Genomic DNA, 16185 nt, shown 5'->3' with positions numbered 1-16185 from the left:
AGTTTTTCACACCTCTCTGTAATATTAAGCATCTCAGAATTTTACTGTATCATCTTCCTACTTTCAGAACCAATGAACTCTAACCTTTAAAGCGCTCGTCCTCGGCCACCATCCTCTCAAACACCACGGTGACAACTTGTCTAACGGTGGCAGCTGCTGTGTTGTTGGTGATGTTGTCCTTGGTGAAGTGCAGACGAAAACACAGCACAATAGCCTGGGCACAGGGGAAAAAAACAAACTACTGCTACTATACTGTTCATCCATATAATACATACAAACAGTGTGTGTGTCTATGCTTTTACCTTGGATAGCACTTCATCATGTACAACTGTGTTGGTTGTCAACAGGACGAGGACTGTCTGTAAAAGTTTCAGCTCTTCCAAACCATTTTCCATCAGCTGCCACAACATGTTGATGATGTTCCCTGCTGCTGCCTGTTTCACACACACAAACACACACACAAAACTGATCTTTGTGAGAAATTCGTGCATACGTCTGCATCTGTGCACAAACGTACATAGCCACACTTGTAGCTGAATTTAGGAGGCATTATCAGAGTTCCTAGCTGATATCAGGCCTTTGGCTTGCCCAAGGTAACAGCCATAAATAATAGACATGCACAAAAACACACTCTTGTGGGAGCAGATGGTTGTGCCTGCTTGGGGTTACAACATCACCCAGTTCAATAACACCAGATCTCACTGTCAGTTTCTGCTGATAGTAAGTGACACCGCACGTCCTTTCTCAGGGTCAAGCTATCCAAAATAAATCTACATGCATCCCCCTAACAGCTGCTTTTATGTGTAACTGGCTCAATTCACAAGATAACAAACAAACTCAATTTTCAAATATGAACGCGTCTTATGCTCTGCCACAGCCCTGCCTGAAGGCACTGTTTTAGAGTCGTCTACTCTCCTCAATGCAATATCTTGGATATAAGGAACTTGCAAATTTGGCACAAATGTCCAGGTGGATTCAAGAATGAAATGATGTGAATTTATTGCTGAGATCACCGTGAATAGACAAGACATGCTTTTGGCCATAGCTCCAGGCCTCTGGAACAGGAGGGGAGATAGATGGGAACTAAATCTCAGCTGGTTTGGAGAGGCCTGTACTTCTTCACCATCCTGTCTTTCTCCTATGTCCCGCCTACTTAGTGTGGTTCACCTGTCCTCTTCTCTTGCCTGCTTTTGTTAGAGACCACCGTTTTAGGGGAGCTACTCCTGCATCGTTTTGTTGTTTTGGGCACAGAGGTTCAAGAAGTTTAGGATTTCTTTTTCTTTCTTTTTATGAAACGAAACAACACAGGTTAGAAGCTGCTTTCTGTTTTACTGGATTGACCTGCATCAACCCGCTCTCCATGCTGTGCCGTTTTTGTGTGCAAACTTTTTTGTATTTGTAAAATAAAATACTAAACGCTTAAACTCTCAGTCTGTTTAACAAACATTACTACCCACCTACTACTGGTGAGTGGGGGAAATAACAATGAATCTGAATGATTAAAAATGTATTATTCCTTTTAATTCACAGTTAAAATTTGCAGCTATTTTCAAGGATACAGCTTTAATAAACAGCCATTTTTACTCTGGTCAGCAACAAGGGTTTAAATTTAGTTAACTTTCTTCTTGGATGTCCTGGGATTCAGAACATTTCAGTGTTTGAGGTAAACTACTGCGTGGAAAGAGAGAGACAGAGCGTGAGAGCGAGATCTGTGTGACAAAAATAGTTGATCAGAATTAGCGCTAAGTAACCCAGCGTGACCAGTTCTGACAAAGAATTTTCTCAGGGAATGCCGAGCGCATCTTTTCTCCCACCAAAGAAAAAAAAAAAGAAAACAAACAAAAACAAACAGAGCTTTGAAATCTATTTTAGTGTAATCCAACAAGTGATGATTAAAATGAAGGAAGCCTGCTTTGCAGTGTGCTAACACCTCTGGGCTAACATCTCAGGTCTGCCAAAAGCTGCGTTGTTTAAAAGGTCGAAAACCCCTACACCTGTTTCACAGGCTACCATTAAACGACGATTTCAATTTGGAAGTTATTGTAGCCTCCCCTTTCCTGAGATCGGTACCTTATTCCACTCAGTTTTTCTGAGTTGTTTAACTGCCACTGCGCATAAAGATGATGTTAAACTGTTCAAGTAATAGATTTTCCAGGTCAACGGGTTTCACGAAAATGAGCAGTGGAAGTGGTAAAGGTGGTCTGAGCCTTTGAGATGTAACCACCAGTGACAGGAACGAGGTCAAATTAAATTTACACTGCTTGATTGGGTATTGATGTGTTGCAGTGCTTGCAGTATTGACCCAATTGGATATCAATCAAACCTTAATTTGTCTATGCTTACACACTGAAGGCGAGCATGAAACATTGAGGTTTAAAACAGTCTTCGTTTACTTCCAGGTAATCAAACAAAAAACAACAGAAGGCTACAACCCGAAAGATTCAAATAATGCTAAAAAAGAAAAAACAGCATCTACTTTCCGTTACTTTTAATGAGTCGTTCGATCACAAACTCGAAAGATGTGTTTTTCATGGCTGTGTTCTCTATAAAAGAGTTTTCTTCGCTTGGGAACAACCTTCCAACAAGGACGCACGCACCGACTCACCACTCTTTGAAATAACAATCACACTGTATCATTTGTGAAGCTCAATGTCACACAGCGACTCAGCAAAGGCCTCTTACTGAGTGCACCTGCCAAAAGCAACTCACCAATGAGTGCATTAGTCTAACAGCCTGATGATTATTATTGCATTTATTGTGATGTGTGTAAATTAACATGTATCAATCAAACTGTCCTCAATTCGGCACTGCTTGTTACCACACTGTGGTTTTATCTGGCCTTCTACACACTAGATTCCCTTCTTGTGTACACATCTGCAGATCATACATATGAAAATATAAATATCCTATTTTCAAATAAAAGGCTAGCTTATAGCCCTCACCTCAGACACGACCTCATGGGACATGAGTCTCTGGATGGCAGCCAAACACAGCTGTGTGATCTTTGGCTCTTTGGTGCCACAGCCCATCAGGAAAGGCTGCACAACCTCTGAGCTGTTCTCCTTTAGGGCTGCAGGAAAAAGGGACACAAATAAAGTTAAAAAAAAAAAAATCCTGTAAGAGATTTTTTTTAAGACGTCATCATGCAATTTACTTCTAATAAAATGCCTTAAAGTAAAAAAAATATACATGTGTTTGCTTTTGTTTTGCTTCTGATTTCATTAAGTCTGGTACTGCAGAACGAAAACTTTGGAGAGTAAATGAAAAGAATACATTGAGGTATCAATTTACAATAACAATTATTCTCAAGTGTGAATCATGCAACACTACTCTAGCTCAACAATAATAATAATAAAAAAAAAATAGGTACCCATTTTGCACTGAGGTTTTTATCATCTCATTTTAAACAGCACTTAAAAGTGAAAAGTGCATTATTTCCTTTTCCAGTAAACTGAATTTAGGTTCACCAGTTATTTACACCCGCACAACAGGTTTCCCAGTTAATCACCATAAAGTTGATACGTCAAGTAGACTTAAAGTTGAAACAGTGAGCTGCTGTACAGTTCACAGCTACAGAGGGGCAGCAGGTTGTGGACAGTCATCAGTGGAACTCAGGAAATGTCAACTATGTGTCAACTCTGCAAATGCTACCAAAAAGCTGGACTTGTTTACAGAGACGGCGCTAGAACCAATTTTCTATAAGAGTGCTGAGAGACCAGCCCCGTTTGAAAATACTTCAATAATTCAGAGCAACAAGCTAGAAAGAGCCAGAAAAAGACTGCGAACAAAGCTCAGGGAGGAGGGTTAATAAAAGACTCATTTATCTTATAACCTAATAAACACAATGACTTTTTTTGTTTGGTTTTTTTGGGGTGGAGTCAAAGGCCGTTTGTACATGACTTGGCTTTGGCTGAAAGGAAAATATATGAAAGCCCAGTGACTATTTCAGTCTGTCACTTGTATGCAGGATGCAGTTGTGTGTGAACAGAAAATCATGAATACTGCCGTCTCCCTGAACATTTGAATATAAGCTTGTTGCAGTTTAAAGCACTAGCTCTGCACACATAGCCAACTGAAGAACAACTAAGTACTTCTATTATCACTCACCTGCTAATATGTCTGTGTTCCTGGCTGCTATCGTCTTAATCTTCACTATACCAGACTCTGCAGCCTAGAGAGGAAAGAGGACAGACATTTAGGTAACCGTTTGATGTGACATCAAATTGAAAGGTGCTGACAGTGCAGCATACATGCACCGCTGGTGGTAGACATGGCTACTTGTAATGGTGGGTGTAGCGGAAAATAGGAAGGCCCAGTTGTAGAAAAACATTTTCATCTTATGAGGAACACCCAGTGAGGTATTCCTCTAAGCTTGAGATGTTCAGAACAGCTGTAAGGAGCACTGTCAAGAATGGGGAAGGGTAAAAGGAGGAGGATGGCATGTGGGGATGGAGAGGCCGCTCTTATCTTTCTTCAACAACTGCATGCCACGGCAAGCCTCTCAAGATGTTTTCTTTCCCATCAATACTCCACTCCCCATTCCTACATGGTTTCAATTTTAACTGTAATTTCACTTCTTGCCCCAGTTGTTCCACATACAAAAACACCTGTTTAGACATGTTTTAAAAAACAATTTTTTATGAGCAGTTCTTCTAAACCAAAGGCCGTCTGCAGGGCCAGTACTGCCATCTGGCTTGCTTTTTTTTTTTTTTTTTTTAAATACCATTTAGTATTTGCCATTGTAGGTATTCTGCTGAAAAACAGGCTTTCATTACTGCAGTTTTTTAATTAATTTTCCTCACAAAAACAACATAATGCTTTAACCTTAACCTTAAAGAAAGACATTTTTAAAAAAGGCACACCTCTTTGGATTAGGCACCAATGACGGGATAAATACTGTAACAACATGATTACAATACACCAACATGTCACAAAAGTCGAGCCACTTTGGAGGATCGCAATTCATAAATTACTAAACGGCTGGTAGCAACCCTGGTTAATGGCTAAGCTTTTTCAGAAAATCTTTTACCATACAGCTCCCTAAAAGTTAATCTCTACAAAAAAAATGCTTCTCTCCCTCTTCTCCTTTTGTTCCAGAAACCGCACCATAACGGCTTGCAGGAAAATGAGGGGAGCGCAGAGAGCTTTTTTTAGTCTGAAATAATTGCAACCTTCCTGTTGCTACTTTTGATATTTCCATCAGCACAGACGAGTGAAAAATCCAGCAAATTCTGGTTTTGCATAAGCTGTGACAGAAAGAGTTTCAGACTGCAACAATTAGTTACGACACAATTATACAGCATATCAAACATGAGCATTTGCTGTTAACTGCAGGCCAAGATGGGTTGTGCCATCTTCACAACTGTGAACCCCTTATAACTATACAATAAACACTATTTAACTGCTCGTTAACATAAATACGTAATCAACCAATCACATGGCTGCAACATGATGCATTTAAGCATGTAGACAAGATCAAGACCTGCTGAAGTTCAAAGTGAGTATCGGAATGGAAAAGAAATGTGATTTACGTGACTGTGAACATAGATGTTGGTGCGAGACAGGCAGGTTTGAGGATTTGCAAAAAAACGATGATCTACAGGCATTTTCTGCACAACCATCGCTAGAGTTTACAGAGAATAGCGTCAGTTCTTTGGGTGAAAACGCTTCAGTGATGTCAGAGGAGCATGGCTACACTGCTTTGAGCTGACTGGAAGATAACCACTTGTTACAACCAAGGTGTTTTTCAGGAGTGCATCTCTAAATGCAAACACATTGAACCTTAAAGCAGAAGGGCTTCAGCAGCAGAAGACCGCACCAGGTTCCACCAGGTTTAATATACTGCAACCTATCGAGTATTCATGCTGAACGTTTCCACCCCTTTATGGCCTCAGTTGAACCATTTTCTGATGACTCCTTCCAAACAGGATAATGCACCATGTCACAAATCTCAAATTATCTCAAACTGGTTTTCTGACAGCAAGTTCAGCACATCTAGATGACCTCCAGTCACCAGATCTCAATCCAATAGGGCACCTTTGAGATGTGGTGGAACGGGACATTGGTATAATGGAAATCCAGCTGAACAATTTGCAGCAACTGTGTTATGCTGTCATGTCAATATGGACCAAAAAATCTCTGATGAATGTTTCCAGCACCTTGTTGAATTTGCATCATGAAGATTAAAGCAGTTCTGAGTGTAAACGTGGGTCCAACCTGTTACTAGCAAGATGTAATAAATGAAGTGGCCAGTGAGTGTATTTGCAACCTGTGCAACAACAACTATCTATTCAACTCAAAAGAGTGCACTAGAAATATTCCAGCATGCAGACAAAGTCATGGGAAATATGTGCGCACTTTGTTAAGTCAAAGTTTTTGACGTTGTGATGAGAGAATGGATTGTACTTTTTAAAAGGCCTGCCTTTGCTGAAGTAGCTATATCTGTTAACCACAGTGACTACTCTATAAAAATGAAAGGAGAACTAAAGACATATATGACCTGACAATCTGTGTCAGTTGAACAGAGACAAGCAAGTTCTCTAATTAGAAACAGATTTTGTTTCCTTTATTCAGCCTCCAACTGAACCCTCCCATATGAAAAAAAAAAAATGCCAGTGAGTTTCCACAAAACCATTAAAACTTTTCACAATAAAAATATTTTCACATTAGCCTACTAATTGTTGGAGTCTGTGGTTGACAGGAAGTTGCAACATTTCTCCCCAGCAGACAAACTCATCTTTCTCTCTGCTTCCTCATAGAAAGTGCTGTTTAAGCTTTCTAGTGTAAAAAGTATCCCCTCCACTTGTCTCTGGAAAACTGTCAGCATTAAAAAGCCCCCACACTGTCGAGGATAATACCACTGGCCTGATGATGCCATTGCAACAGAGAGAGGCACCAGAAGCTGAAAGTCTATTCAAAGGTAACTGCAGTGTTACTCCAGTGAAATTTACCAGTTAAAAACCTTGCCCTCTTATCTATGTCATAAAGTCAACTATTCTGGTATCACTGAACAGATACATTATCAGTCACATTAAGCAGCACGCTGCAGAGTATCCCTGGCTGAGAATTAATTCTTTGAGTTTGTATCCACCTTCAAAGACACTTGGTATGCGTTCACTTTAACAGCTTTCAAAGCAGATTATTTAGGCCATCACTAAACACAATTCTGAATGTGCTCAACACAAGGAAAAAGTCAAAAGGTTACTGCTTTTCAGAATAGACATCATTTATCTGCTAATCTGATACCACCAGTATATTATTATTTGACCATTTTCAGTATCATGTGCAAAACACTGTGGAAACATGACCACATGTGGGATTCGAGGACATTACATAAAGAATGAGATGCTAAGTTTGAAATCTCAGGACTTGACTACACAAACAGAAAAACTAAAAAAGTCATTTAGTACTTCTTACTCTTCTTACAACTAGTCCATGCATTCATCTTTAGTAGGCTTGACTACTGTAACAGCATCTTTACAGGTCTACCTAAAAAAATCAGTCAGACAACTACAGCTCATTCAGAACTCTGCTGCTCGAGTCCTCACTAAGACCAAAAAAGTGGACCACATCAGTCCAGCTCTGAGGTCTATACACTGGCTGCCTGTCCGTCAGAGGATAGACTTTAAAGTTCTGATGCTGGTCTATAAAGCTCTGAATGGTTTAGGACCAAAATACATCAGCACCTCCTGACCCAGTATGAACTTTCCAGATCCCTCAGGTCATCTGGATCCAGTTTTTTATCAGTTCCCAGAGTCAGAACCAGACACGGAGAAACTGCATTCAGCTTTTATGCTCCATATATCTGGAACAAACTCCCAGAAAGCCTCAGATCAGATGAAACACTCAGTTTATTTAAATCCAGGTTGAAGACTCACCTATTCTCAGCTGCATTTGAATAAAACACCAAATCCACACTTTTAAGCTTAAATTTCAAAACTTACATTTTAATTACTGATCTTATCTACTGTTCTGATTTTATCTTCTTTTTTTTTTTTAATCAATTTTAAATCATGCTTTTTATTTGTTTTTGTTTTTTAATGTCTCTGTAAAGCACTTTGAATCACCTTGTTGTTGAATTGTGCTATATAAATAAACTTGCCTTGGCCTTACTCTTGAGTTTCTTGAGGAGTGGCCGAAGTCAAACTGACCCTGATCTACAAACCAGCTCGTGTCGTCTAAAAACAACATTAGCGAAACTCACAGATTTACTTCCTTAAACATGTTGTACTGTGAGACTCTAAACTGAGTAACTTTCTGGAAGTCGCTTGCTGAAAGGCCGTGTTCAATGTAACAGTGAGAGTTGTGTCTGTATAGTATATAGAGCAGGGCGATATGTCCAAAAATATTTATCACGATATACATTTGAAAATTTTCGAGGCTGGCTGGAAATAATTAGTTGACACTCTTGTAGGATTGCTCTCTTAACGAACATTCTCAAATTTTTAATAGTAATTTTATTTTAATAGAGAGAGAGAGAGAGAGAGAGAGAGAGAGAGAGAGAGAGAGAGAGAGGGGGAGAAAATATCAACCAAAAACCTACAAAACATGACTTAGTATTTGGAGAAACTCTAGTTGGCAAGCACAGTGGGAAGACATTTCTTGTAGTTGGTCACCAGGTTTGAAACATCTCAGGAGGGAATTTAGCCCACTCCTCTTTACAGAAACTCTAAATCCTTTAGGTTTCTTGGCTGTTGCTTGGCTATTGAAGCTTCAGCTCACTCCACAGATTTTCCATAGGAGTGAGGTCTGGAGACTTGCTATGGTCACTTCATGACCTTAATTTGCTTCTTCTTTGTTGCCTTGGTGATATGTTTCGGGTAACTGTCATGCTGAAAGACTCATCCAAGACCCACCCAATGACATGCGAATTAATTTCTAACATTTATACAATGCATTTTGTCAGAATCTTTGGTTGATATAATGTTTCTCTCCATTAAAATTATATACCATAAAAAATATAGACTGTTCATTTGTTTGGAAGTGACCACAAAAATTCAAGTGATCAAATACTTATTTCCATTTCATTCATTATTTAATTGAAAATGTATATAATAATTTGGTTGTAGAATAAAAGGCTATTCTATTCTATTCTATTCTATTACATGTGTCATGCTGTTTTTGTAAGACAGGCTATGAGTGATTGGGGGAGAAGAAAAAAGAAAAAAAAATCAATGTGATTCGTTCTCTTGCATGTAGTGTCACTGTGGGAGATGGACTGAGAAACAGGAGAGGAAATGGAATGAAGACAGTCTGGGAAAAAGCACATTTTGTTCTTCAGTAGTAAAGCTGCAAGGATTTGAGATTTTAGTTTTACAATTAAATTACAGACATAAGTCCCTTAGAAGTCCCTAGAACAGTTCTCTAAAACTTAGACGCTAAGGATGAGGGAAAAAAATGGCCACATTAGCATGATGAAAAAGCTGCACAAATCAATTGAAAGAGCAACCACAGTACCCTGATTGTTTCTCGCATGACAACATTGCCGCAAATTTAACCGTGACAGTTTTGATTGGAAAACGTTGTTTCAATCACAACACCATCGATCAGAGCGGGCGGTAACTCAGGTTGTGAGGAACATCAAAAGGGATCTCTTCAATACTCTGATCCCTTGGGGAAAAAAGCCTGAAAAGGATGGGAAAACCTCACTGATGATAAATCAATATTTGAAGCAACTTCATAAGACCCCTTAGGGAAGGGCCAGAAATCAGTTCAACACGTAAGATCAGTCGCATGCCATGTCTTTTGATGGCCATACCACTCATTTTGAAACATCAACCACTGAAGTCAATGGACTAAATCTGTAGTGAGTGAAACACAAAGGAAATGGAAGCATTTGCTGAGCTATTTCCCCTTTTTTTCTCCATGGGAATGTTGCTTCTATCCAAGGTGAACCCTGAGGGGAAACAAACTAAGCTGCCATGGCGTGATATGAATTGCTCTGCTGAGCTGGCTGACGAGTGCTGCTGTGGTCACAAAAGCCTCACATAAAGACGTCAGCCTCGACTACCAGCGGTTGTTCCAATATGAATACTGATGAGTTACAAGTGTTGCCGACATTGTTGTCTATGCCCCCGCATATGCCTGCTGTACAGTTAAACTTGACATTTTATCATGCTACTACTGCTTACATTTCTAAGTGAAATGTTCAAGTGTACTTCTTTTGTACACGGCCTTGTATTGTTTGTGCTCCAGTCATTGAGTAATCAGAAATGTCACCAACAAAACAGTGCCACGCAACAAAGCCAGTGTGAAGGCCTTAATAATACAGTAAGTCATTCAAACAACAATATGTGTGTGAAATCACTTGGCTGTGTCAGTACTAGCAAGCCTGTTGAAACCAACTCTCAGTGTCAGACTGCAGACAGGACAGGTCAGAGGCCGAGTATCACCAAAGCCCCTAAAAACAAAGACATTTTTCTTTTACTTACTATTTTTACTTTTACATGAGAATCAGTCCCTGTCAAATGATATCTGTGGCATCCATGCTCATATCACATCTGGTTTTAAAAAAATGACTGCGTTTCCCATGTATCTTTGATTTCTGCAGCCAGACACCTGCATGGACTAATACATGAGTTAATACAGTTTTGTATTTTCTGATTACTTTTTATTTCATTGTTAATTTTCCTTTTTCATTCAGTTAAGTTTCAGTGAGTTTCCATAGCAGGTTGACTGGTTTCACTTTAGTTTTTATTAATTTCAGTGTTAGTTTTAGATTTTAAAAAAAATCTGTAGAGATATTAAAATATAAACAGAACCTTTTGGATGCTGACTCAGTCTTGTAGACATCAAAAGCCTCAAAAAACATGATCATAAAAGCCTCATCAGGCAGTTTGTGATAGCAAATTTTTAACAAATTAACCGATAACAAAACTAAGTATATTTCATCTATAATACATTTTATTTTAGTTTGTTTTTCCCATTCACATCCCATTCAAATCGCTTCTAGTTCTAGAAGGTCTAGTTTTTATTTTTAGTTTAGCTAACTAAAATGTTTTCTCACATTTAGTTTTACTTAACTATAATAACTTTGATGTGAACCCCATGCAAGGTGGGTGACAGCGGCCCAACCACTCTTGCCCAAAGATGCTAGCATCAAATAAAATAATACAAAATAAAATACATTTACATTGCTTGACTTGGATAGTTAGTTCACCCCATCCCCAAAATACACGTTTTCTCACTTTTACTTGCCTTTTCATAGCCACTGAAAATTTAACTTCAGTGTTTACGCCTTTGACATAAGTTACAGCTAACAAAGATACTTAAAGTGTAGCTACGTAAACAAGTTTAGCTCGGTGTTTTTGTGAATCTGCTTCTGTTTAAACGCATTACACCAAACATATTAAGCGTAGGGAGGCCCAGCAGCTGATACAACTTATGAGAAGTACAGTATGGGAACAACTCAAAGGCCCCACGGTTGCTGTGACAGAACGAGCTCATACATTTTTTAATGTAAAACCTAATAAAAACATAAAACGAGCTTCACAAACGGGTGCAAACTGCTAAAAATCGGGGCTCGGTGAAGCTAACTAGCGGGCTAACCTCTTTGACAGGGGGGAATTTCTTCTTGCACTCCATGGAGAGAGACCGCAGATCCGTCTGCATGTTCTCTAGTAATTTCTTCACCGCCTCGGGACTGCTGGTCGACATCTTTGACGGCGCCTTTCGATAGAAAACCTCAGAAATACTTTAAACGTTGAAAGGAATGTGGGAGCGCGGTCGCCCCCCCACCACCCATCCACCGTGGGGGGATATAATCCGTCACTACTTTATTCGCCTCCCTCGGAAAAGGAAATAAAAACGCTGCGGTCCATTGATACGGGATCCCACTTCTGTGCTTCGAGCGCCCGTGCGCAGGTGAGCAGCGATGACACCGGCATACGTCCGACCTCCTCACAGCCAGCTGACATTAGCTTCGAGGAGTCGCATCGTTACCGTAAATTTCTGCTTCTTACGGCTGCTTACTAGTCGAAGATATCTGCTAAATTGAGCAGTCTGCCATCAGCGGCCGTGTCAGCTCCACTTTCTTTCCCACAATGCTTCGCTGGACACTGACACGTCACTTGGACTTCCGTAAACAGTGGCGTATGCAGTTGACTGCAGCGACCCCTGCAGGAAGAGATCGGCACAGACAGATAGCCACGAAGCACACAGTAGTCTGATCTGGATCACGGTATCAGCGCTTCTGCTCGGTTACCTGTCCACATACACCACCTATTGGTCCGGAAAGAGGCTGCAGGAGGCTGTCTAGAAATGTCTTTGCAGTGCTTACAAAAACAAGAAAAAAAAAAACGATTATTGGCAATATCAACAATTTTATTATTTTAAGAAATACGTTTAACTGACTAATTAAGGTTTAATTTAACTGAATATAACGTAAAATGTTTCACTTGATTGTGCATTAATTCAGCAATTAAATAGACAAGCATTTGTGAGTAGTTTGTCTTGACATCAATGTAGTCACTGCATTTACTTAAATAAAGAAGCTATCGGTTCATGAATGGCACTTTTTAAACATAAATGTGCCTCCCAGTTAATTGTTATCACAAGATTTAATGCATGAAAATGAATTGTGAGCATTATTCAGCGTGTCTATTGTTTGTGAGATAAAGAAAAAGAAAAATAAAGAAAAATATATCTACAGTCTACAGTCACCCAGAACCGCTTGTAAGTTTCCACTTAAAGCTGCACCAAGTTTCTGATTTTCTTTTCATCCAGTTTCAGATTTTTTTTTTTCCAAAATAAATATGTAAATTTTGGTATTTGTTCTGCATCTCACATGGATCCCTTCACCGGCTGCTTTCAGTGCTGCCTTGCTAAGGAATGCGATTTTGTCTTTGGGGAGGTGGAGTGCAAAGTTTCACACCTTAGACTCTTTTAACTGCCATGAAAAGAGTGGAAAAACAACCCCAATATTATCAGAAGCACAGTAACAATCCTTTTACAATTGGAGTGGAATTATTACTTTCAAACATATTGGTTCTGTTAAACCAATCATTAACCAGATTAATTCAGTGTTTTCTGTATCAAAACAGTTATAGAACACATTTACCTGGTGTTACACCAAGTAATTGACACCAAATAGCTTGGTGCTGCACTCCAGCCAGTACCTCACCTTTTTCAGTAACTCACACTTCTGACACTAAATGTCAAATTGTGACATTTTACTTCAGGACCACATGCCGAATCCTGTCAAAACACTAGAAGAGAATACCCCAAGCAATTCACTAATATTTCTGAGGATTTTCACCACTTTGAAGAAATGACAGAGGAAGTTTTTGTGTTAGTCATACCATCTCCTCAGGGTCACTGCCTATAAATACTTTCTTGTACAAGAGCTTCTGATGTTTTATTTTTGAATTTGTTAAATGCCTGTCATTCTTTATACTGATGTAAGACAATGTCTTCTACTTTGAAGATCCAAGGGCTAAAACTAAATTCATAAACCTCTACATTTTTATATGTGTACTATAAGACAGAAAATGATAAGAAACTAAAACCGGGAGTGCATATTCATCTGCCTGGAATACCTGGTATGATGGCTGATACTGACTAACACTCCGGCGTTGTACATATATGCATCGATTTCTCATGCTGATGATGTGTAGCGGCAGAGAAAGTGCGCCCTTTTTCACTTCTAAGGTTCACATACCAGGAGATTTAAAAATAAAATATTGTCCAACCTCTCCAGCCTTAAAATTAGGTAAATACCACCTGACATGAACAAAACATGATATATCACATGGTGTCATTATTTATTGATGAAAAACTAAGACAAAAATGCAGAAACACAGTCTACATGAAAATTTAAGCACACCTTAATGGCTTTCAGAGGAATTAAGAGGTCATGTCAATAAAAGGCATTTGATTATGTGATCATCAGAACATTCAGGTGTGTGCTACCATAATTCCACGGAGGGAAAACATCAAAAATTATCCCAGGCAACCAACTGTCGGTGCCCACCAGTCTGAGAAGGGTTATGAGGCCACTTCCAAATAGTCCATCATTCTATAGTGAGAAAGATTATTCACAAGTAGTAAATATAAAACAATAAAAGGATCATGACAATACAATCTCTAAAAAAGACACTGAACAAACAAATGAAGAGGTTGTGCTGAGAAGGTGGAAGGAGTACACTGAGGGGTTGATTAATGAAGAAAATGAGGGGGAGGATAGAGGACCGTTTGTGAATCAGGAAGTGAAGAGGCTCAGTAAGGTAGGAGAGGGCAACTATGAGGTGGGCAAAGAGTGTAAAGGTAGTGCGTCCAGATGACAAACTTGTAGAAGTATGAATATGTCCAGAAGAGAGGGCAGTGGAGTTTTGACTAGATAGTTTAACACAGTGATGAAGAGTGAGCGGATGTCTGGGGAAAGGATAAGCATGGTCAAATTTTCAAAAAGAAGGGTGATGTGCAGTGCTGAGATAAAGCTGATGAGTCACACCATTATGATATGGAAAGAATTGTTAAATCTAGGTTTAGAAGAGGGGCGACGATCAGTTAGGAGCATAAGTATATGAGGGTGGCACTGCATGAGAGGAGTGAGACATTGGTGAGGTGTGTGGTAGGAGTGATAGATGGGTTCATGGGTTAGTGAAGGGAGGCGAGCTAAATGACTTCCAAAGCAACACACAGTGCACAAGAGAGGTGAAGAAGAGAGTGCAGGCAAGGTGGAGTGGGCATAGACAGGTGTCAGGGGTGATTTTTAGAAGCAGAAGTAGTGTCATATGTGTCATATGTAAATAATAATAATAATAATAATACAGAAATACTGAGACTCACTTCACACAGCAGTCATAGAGACATTCTGATATGACAAAATAGCATAAAGTTATAAAAATGTAATAAGGCAAAAATAAATAAAATGAGTAAATAAGGGCAGGGATAGCTCAGTAGGTAGAGTGGTGGCCCCATGACTGGAAGGTCGGGGTTTCGAATCCACTGAACGGCTACCCTGAGGCACACCTGAGCAAGGTACCGTCCCCACACTCTGCTCCCCAGGCGTCCAATGGCTGCCCACTGAGTGACTGGGCTAAATGCAGAGAGGAATTTCCCCACAGGGATCAATAAAGTATACATTATTATTATTATTATTATTATTATTATAAAAATGTCCAAGAAATTCACAGAGAAAGTATAAGTAATAAATGCGCAAACAGTGAAATGAGTCAGGGACCTGAGGCTTTTTGTTTTTAAACAAAAGCCTGATTTTTGTTTATGCTTGTGCAAGTTTGCAAAGAGATCTGTACTGATTAGTGTGATGGCAGACAATAATAAATACAACATAATAATACAGTTGGACTCTATAGCTGTGATGAGGTAAGAGAGGGACTGTGTAAATTGTTTTATTCAGGAGTCTAATGGCCTGTGGGCGGAAGCTGTTTGAGTCTTTTAGTCCTCGATGTCAGACTCCTGTAGCACTTGCCCGAGGGCAGAGGTGTGAACAGGTGATGTTGTGTGTGTTTACTGACCTTTATGGTGTTTTTTAAGTACGAATAAGTACACTTTAAATTGTCAAAACATAAAATACAGCATTTATTTTTTACCTATAGCGTAGACGTCCTGGTTGGGTTGTGTGATTTGAATGTAAAATTCTACATAAATGTTCATAACTGGAAATGAGGCATCACATACACAATTGCTAAAATGTAAAACATTTATTTGTAATCAAGGCCAACACAAATTCACTGAAGATGTCCCACAAAATATACACATGTAGTAGAAATATATGTTCCAAATGAAGGTATTTGTATTCATTCATTTAAAAAAAAGTGTTTTAGCGTATAAAATTTTATAACAAAAAGTGTTCTTGCTCCATAATCAGTGATCATATATTCATTTCAACATGTAAAGAAAAAGAAACACAGGTTGAAGTTCATTGCGATACAGCAGAAAGAGATAACAAGCTTCTTCTTCTTCTTTTTTGGAATGAATCTCCTGCATTGGAACTCACTTCTGATATAATCTAAGTGGATCAACTGTCCCTTTGCTTTGGGTACCTTTTAACTTTATTTCATACATTCCCAGAATTAGACATAAGGCACATTAAAACAAGACTAAATTAAATCCATGTCAAGAATCTGAACATTTAACATAAACATTTAATATAAAACATCAATACAAATCCGCAGTGCCCAAAGCAGACCAAAATTATACAGAGAAGCCTTTAAAATGGTACAA

At 39.1% G+C, this 16185-nt stretch overlaps 1 protein-coding gene across 2 annotated transcripts in view; it reads right to left on the bottom strand.

The window, feature by feature from the left end:
* The window catches only part of mon2 (MON2 homolog, regulator of endosome-to-Golgi trafficking), a 34398-nt gene extending 22337 nt beyond the window's left edge, over positions 1-12061 (bottom strand). For both annotated transcript variants that reach the window (XM_006782479.3, XM_006782481.3), the window contains exons 1-5: positions 11548-12061; positions 4108-4171; positions 2943-3070; positions 303-434; positions 85-214 (exon numbers count right to left, since the gene is read on the bottom strand). In XM_006782479.3, coding sequence (XP_006782542.1) covers positions 85-214; positions 303-434; positions 2943-3070; positions 4108-4171; positions 11548-11655 — 562 coding nt within the window. In that variant the 5' untranslated portion in view covers positions 11656-12061. The remainder of the gene's footprint in view (positions 1-84; positions 215-302; positions 435-2942; positions 3071-4107; positions 4172-11547) is intronic.
* Between the last annotated feature and the right edge of the window lie 4124 nt (positions 12062-16185).

Source organism: Neolamprologus brichardi, chromosome 7, assembly GCF_056152115.1.
Source record: "Neolamprologus brichardi isolate AB-2024 chromosome 7, ASM5615211v1, whole genome shotgun sequence".
NCBI lineage: Eukaryota > Metazoa > Chordata > Actinopteri > Cichliformes > Cichlidae > Neolamprologus > Neolamprologus brichardi.
Note: the sequence above shows the minus strand (reverse complement) of the source record. Positions and strands in the feature narration are given on the sequence as shown.